The 6,978-nt window shown below is 37.6% G+C and overlaps 1 protein-coding gene across 1 annotated transcript; it reads left to right on the top strand.

Annotated features, from left to right (window-relative positions):
* Positions 1-287: 287 nt before the first annotated feature.
* LOC141610730 (transmembrane emp24 domain-containing protein p24beta2-like) lies at positions 288-6,664 on the top strand. The gene is made up of 4 exons (XM_074428974.1): positions 288-720; positions 5,235-5,421; positions 5,520-5,627; positions 6,247-6,664. Exons 1-4 carry the CDS (start codon positions 493-495, stop codon positions 6,378-6,380), a joined length of 657 nt encoding a protein of 218 aa, XP_074285075.1. The 5' UTR covers positions 288-492; the 3' UTR covers positions 6,381-6,664.
* The last annotated feature ends 314 nt before the right edge of the window (positions 6,665-6,978 follow it).

Below are 6,978 nucleotides of genomic sequence, written 5' to 3' on the forward strand. Positions count from 1 at the left end.
GAGAGATGAATAAAACAAGAGTAAAAGTTTTTAAAATAAGAAAGGGGAAGAAAACCTGAATAATCCGTTTTAGGAAATAGTGAGTAGGAGGGAGTAAAATATAGTGTAAGATTTAACATAGTTTTACAATACACAAAATCTCATTATAGACGGCACATATCCGTCTATAACTAAAGACGGGCCAAATATAATACTACATTCGGACAAACAACGAGTAGGATGGTGGGACCAAAAATGACATCACTTTCAAGCTATTTGACCGTCTTTAGCTGCAGACGGATATAGTCTATAGCTGTTTACAACAAAGTTAAAATTTATAGCTGAAAATCGGAAATTAATTTATGAAATATTTTTGATTCAAAATTTTTGTGACGTTCTTCCTCAGATCTAAGGGTGATTTTGATTACCCATCATCTCAAACTTCCTAAATTTTTAATTTTTTAAAATTTTGAGCATTTTACAACTTCAATTGTTTTGCTGAAGTTCATAAAAATGGAGGGAAAGTGGAAAATAAACAAAAAATTAATGGGGTTTTTGATAATTATGTTATGTAATTTGAGATTATTAAAAGTTGCAAATGGGTTAAGATTTGTGATTGATAGAGAAGAATGTTTTTCTCATAAAGTTCAATATGATGGTGATACTGTTCATTTTTCATTTGTTGTAATTAAGGCTGATTCTCCTTGGCATATGGAGAATGAAGGTGGTGTTGATCTTGTGGTATAGTTTCTATCTTTTCTTCTTTATAATTATTATTTACGCTTTCCCGTTTCAATCATTTGTTTACCTTTTATCTATTTTGCCTAGGCAGTAGTATGATTTTGTTATGGGAATGTTTACTGAACAGTGATGGTTATTTATTTTAGGATTTTTAAGCAATTTGATAGATGGTAAATAATTCAAATTGATATACTGAAAGAAGAACCTTTAATTCTATTGCAATGGGTAATTTAAATAAAAAGTATTAATGCCCTGCACCTAATGCATTTTTGGATAGGAATAGTAGTATTGCATAAAAGTAGTAATGCCCTGCACCTAATTCTGTACCACTTGTGATTGAGCCTTTGAGGCTCGTCGACAGTGTGAGTGAGGGTGGGGTTGGTGGTGAAATTTATCGAGTAGAATTGGAGTGGCGGTTATGTATCATAATAGTGTGAGTGAGGGTGGTGGTGGTGGTGGTGAAATTTATCGAGTAGAATTGGAGTGGCAGTTATGTATCATAATAGTGTGAGTGAGGGTGGGGTTGGTGGTGAAATTTATCGAGTAGAATTGGAATGGCGGTTATGTATGATAAATTGGAGAAAAAGAGAGTAATTCTTGTAGGCTGTAGGTTTGTTTATTAGGAATAGCGAATATGTTGATTGAAAATGGGAACTTGAGTATTTGAAGTGACGAATAAATGAATAATCATGTGCTATGAGTATTTCACAATGGGAATGGAAGGAGGAGTCTTTTTGTTCTCTTACAAAATTATCGTTCGAGTAAGCATCATATTTGTCAACACTTGAAATATAGTTACCATGGTATTTAAAGGTCATTTTGATTGAACAATGGTGGGGACACACTTCTTGATCGTTCTTTGTGGTGGTGGTGGTGGATTGATGGGCTCACTAATAGGGGACAATGGCGTACACTTGTTCGGCTATAGTTTGATTATTAGGAATATCTTTGTTAAGAATTGGAACTTGAGTACAGATGCATTATCCTGTGCATTGTGCAGTGAGTATTTCACAAGAAAATGGCAGGAATATTCTTCTGTTAGGCCTGAATTCGACAATGGAGCTCTTACTGAGAGTAGTTCTTGAGCCAACCCCCCTGAAAACAAGCCATCTAATAAGCATCAAAAATTTGAATTATGTCATGGTTGTGGAAATATATTTTTAGTTGAATATTTTCAATGGCAAGCTTCTTACTGGCCGTTCTCTGTGTCATCTTCATTATGCTTAGGACTGTTAGGGAGTTATGGTAGCTGGGTATAGAAATGCATTGGAACGGAGTTAATTATTCAGAGATATGAATCTGAGTATTAATTCTGAGGTACATTTTGAATTTATCCTATGAATGTGTCCCCAAGTCTCTGTCACTTTCATAGTATCTCGAAAAAGGGAGACTAGTGGTGCATTGGAACATGTTGGAGATACCTATGAACATTGTTGCATAAATTGTTTACTCAAAACCTCATCGGGCAAACTTTTGAAGTTGGTGAGCTGTCATATACTATTTCAAAGGCCAAAGGAGTTGTGTTATGTGCACTATCCCCCAACGAAGATTGATCGGGTATATTGCATACATGCAGTGGTGCATGTTCCATGCCCTGCTGATTATTTGAGTCTATTGCAAAGTGAATTAAAATAGAGAATTGCATTTTGATTTTGGTAAAACAGATCATTTATGAACCACATGAGGGTATTTGGCTGTTGGCTGACGCGTCAATTGTAATGATACTGTATTTGTGGTTGACTGCCTAGGCTTTTACCAAGCAGAAGTGCTATCTATTCCGTTTCTGAACAGGCTACTAATGCTGTGCTCCAGGGTTACCTAATTCGCTCGTCCCCCTCCGAATTGCGAATTAATTCGAACGAATTAATTCGCAATTCATTTTCATCTTAATTCGTCCCAATTCGCGAATTATTCACCGAGATGAGCGAATTATATGATTATATGCTAAAAACCAAAAAAAATCAGGAAAAATTGAAGTATAGACAAGATACTGGTTATTTTGAAGTTTGAACTTTGAAGCCAAGCACAATGATTTGATTCACTATTGTAGATTTGTAGATTTAGCTTTAATTTGATTTTGATTTCTGACAGGAAGATGATTTTTTTTAGCTTTGTTGGTATAAAAGGATAATCCTTTTGCGAATTGGATTCGACGAATTACCGAATTTTAAAATAATGTAATTCGCCAGCGAATTGAATTCGCTAAATTGAGCGAATCGCGAATTAGAATTAAGAAAGCGAATTGAACGAATTGCGAATCTGGTAACCCTGCTGTGCTCCATGATAGAGGATGTCAGTCTGTCGACTCATACGAATGAGCTGTAATAAGTTTTAGCTAGATAATCAACAGCCACAATTTGAGGATCTCAAGCCTAGTCGCTGTAGGCACACAGCTTGTAGCACAATGCCAAAATATAAGAGAAAAACGTGGGATAATCCTGGAATGCAGTGGTGAGTATGAATGCGGTAGCAAGTGGAAAGTGGATTTGTTGACTGTGGCTTATAGCCTTATAGTGCTAGTTTGGTCGATGATCCTTTATAGATTTGTTGCATGGGCATGCCGAAAAGTGGTAATTTGTGGGTGAAGACTAAAGACATGGCTAGACGGCCAGCTTTGAGTTACCTTGGTTTTGTTCAAGGGGTAGTTTATGGGTAGTTGATGGGACTCTTTAAGGGGGAGACTCTCAGGAATAGTGTGTGAGCTAGTTATTTTACATTGAAAGATAGAGGCGTGGTACATGTTTGCGAGTTAAGTGGCTCCTTGTATTGACAAAAAAGATTAAACGTCACCAAACTTATGGTGAGCTAAGGCTACAGGAGAGATGTCCAGTGGCAGGTCGGATGAACTTCTGATGTCTTCTTTTTTTATTGTTCTCCAGATGCTACTGAGGGAATGTAATTATGGATGGTTGCTCTAGTTTATGTCCCCCAACCTAATCCCTCCCCTCAAGATCGCCCAAACTGGCTGTATGAACACTACAGCTGTAAATCGATTAGGCTGATTACGATGAGTCTACTTAGTACCAAGTTACTAGTGGAATAGAGAATGTTGTGCCTCTTGTCAGCTGTCACTTTCCTTTTTTTTTTCAAGGCTTTGGTAGTAGTAATGCATGATAGTCATTAGTCAGGGGTAAATAAATCATTAAGTTTATATGATGATGAGCATTGGATTTGGTTGGAAAGGATAACCCAATTGAATAGTTGTAATGCCCTCTTTATAATAATTTACGTTTTCCGTCTCAATCATTTGTTTACGTTTTTTATTCTTTGCATGTTTGGCTAGGAATCTTATAATTGCATAGAAGAAAGCTCATGTATTCAAGAACTTTGTTGGATGATTTAAGTATAGGAGGGATCCATTTGTTTACGTTTTTTATTCTTTGCGTGTTTGGCTAGAACTTTGTTGGTGGGTTTGGATAGCAAAAGGGGAGGGAAAGGGAGGGAAGAGGGATGGAGGGAAGGGAAAGGGAGTGAAGGGAAGGGGAGGGAGAATGGAGAGGTGGAGTTTTCCCTCCAAATCTTTCATATGGTGGAAGGATTTTGATTAGGCTTGGTGGAGGGAAAGTGGATCCCTCCATTTCCCTCCACCCTTATTTGTTATCAAACAAGGGATTTTAAATCCCGTACTCTCCCTCCCTTTCCTTTCCCTCCAAATCCCTCCATCCAAACACACCCTTAATCATCCTCACTCCTTAATCCTTATGATTGCGGCTTGCTGATAGTGTGAGTAGGAGTGGTGGTGGTGAAATATATCGAGTAAAACTGAAGTTGCTGTAGTGTCTCGTAAACTAGGGTAAAAGAGAGTGGTTTTGTAAGCATTAAGTTTGTTTATTAGGAATATGTTGCTTGAAAATGGGAACTTGAGGATTTCAAGTGAAGAACAATTATGTCCTCTATTTCAGTAAGGAAACGGAAGGAGAAGTCTTTTTGTCGTGAGCTTTTGCAAAATTATCTTCGAGTAAGCAATAGGCATCACATTTGTCAACACTAGGAAGTAAAAGCCATTATGCATTAATCATGATAGATTGATACGTGTGACTATTTATATATTGAAGACGCCTGACATTCAAGGTATGAGCTATTCGGATTTCACAGTGGTATAATTTCTGATGGTTAGCTTCCTGTACCGTAATCAGTTGTACCATTGTACACTAGTAACTGAACTATCGCTGTTTGTGTTGGTGATGGTGAAATTTATCGAGTAGAATTAGAATTGCTATTGTGACTCGCCAATTAGGGAAAATGGACAAAATTGGTTGGCTGTAGTTTGATTTGTTAGGAATATGTTCTTCTAAGAATTAGACCTAGCTATTTGGAGTGAACTGTCATGCAGGGAGTCTTTCACAAAGGAATGACTCGAGAATGCCATGCCTCTTATATCTTAGAATTCTGCCAGTGGCCATGAAAACACCGCTCATTAGAGACCTGATAGACGTGTAATCTCTCTAAACTTCTGCCGTAAAGCTTCCTATTCTTTCTTACAGTTTTTTTTTGGCACATTGACTCAATGCCAGGTGAAAGGACCTCAAGGTAATCAAATTTATGATGCGCGTGAAAAAACCAGTGAAAAGTTCGAGTTTGTTGCTCACAACAATGGAGTTTACTCTTTCTGCTTTTCTAACAAGTCTCCCTATCACGAAACAATTGATTTTGACGTACATGCGGGCCACTATGGGTACTTTGAGCACCATGCGAAAGATGGTAAGGTGTCCATTTTCTTTGCTCAACACCTTTCCCTGTGATCTTATCACTCATCAGTACTTTTTGAAAGCATTGTGTATTCTCGTGTTGTTTCGCAGAGCACTTGAGTCCATTGTTTGAACAAATTGCTAAATTGGAGGAACAGCTCTACAATATTCAGTTTGAGCAGCATTGGTTGGAGGCTGAGACTGACCGCCAAGCAATAAGTATGTTCCATCGAAATTTTTTTTTACAGTTCTTAGTTGTTGCATTTATCATGAGAAGCTAGGGCTGTTCACTCAGTGGTCCGGACCAAAGACCAGACCGGACCGAACCATTTGGTCCGGACCAGACCGGACCGAATTTTGTTTGGTCCGGTCCACGGTCCACCTATTTACTCTACTTTGGTCTTCGGTCCGGTCCTGGACCAACCCGAATAGACCGCGGACCGGACCATGGACCGAAGTTATGTAATAAAAGAATTTTTAAATTTGTAATATTATTGATTTTATTTTCTACTTTGTTTACACGTATTATAAGATGTGTAATTATGTAGTTAAATCTAGTAAGAAAATAATGTTATTTATTTTGATCATTACGAACTTCTCGAGTTCTAGTTTTATATGCTAAAACATGTCAATGGCGATAATATTTGGTCCACTTTGGTCCATTTGGTCCGGTCCGGTCCGGTCCACGTGTTTTTTGGTCCAGACCGGACCAGACCAATATTAATATGGTCCGGTCCTCAGACCAGAGAAGCGATGATATTTTTGGCGGCCAACACGATTTCGCTCATTGTTATGATAGAAGACATGACTGGAATATTATTTTGCCAATTTATTGCAGTAAATGAGAGCCTGAGCAAAAGAACTATTCATAAGGCCGTCATTGAATCATTTGCACTAATCGGAGCTAGTGTTCTCCAAGTCTACTTACTGAAACGCCTGTTTGAGCGCAAGACCGGACTTACTAGAGTGTAGATGTCTGTTCGTTCGTGTATTCTTCTTGTAATTTTTACAGTTGTTTTCCTTGCGAGCATCTGTAACTTGTAACATCTGTTGTAGAAATAGTGTTAAGTTTAATAGTTCAGCTGCACCCTCTGCATATGTTAATGTGCTGCCATTTCCTGGACAACATATATTTCAGTTTTAGTTAGATAGTGTATTACTACAGTTGGAGCAATTGTTGTAATTTGAGATTGTATCATTGTACGATCAAACTTAGGTAAGCTTCGAGATACTATCAAATCATTTTTCCTTTTTAATTTTGTTCGCATTTTGAGGTGTGTGTTCACCCATGCACGGATTTAAAGGATGATTCATGCCAGTCGACCCCAAATCATTTTGGGATTAAGGCTCTGATGATGATGATGTTATTGTTTCGAAATACTCGTAGTCGGGAATTATGATTGGTCAAAGTTTATTCGTTAAAAAAGCTTGGACTTTTTCTTGCAAAAAAACTTTAACCGTCAATAACTCTTGTTTATAAGTTCAGAATACAATAAATTTTTTTTTCCAATTGACCGCCTTTAAGAGGCTTCAGTTTGTAAAAAGAATTCACCGACGTCTCTGTGGAGTC

This window comes from Silene latifolia, chromosome 11 (assembly GCF_048544455.1).
Source record: "Silene latifolia isolate original U9 population chromosome 11, ASM4854445v1, whole genome shotgun sequence".
In the NCBI taxonomy this organism is placed as follows: Eukaryota; Viridiplantae; Streptophyta; class Magnoliopsida; order Caryophyllales; family Caryophyllaceae; genus Silene; species Silene latifolia.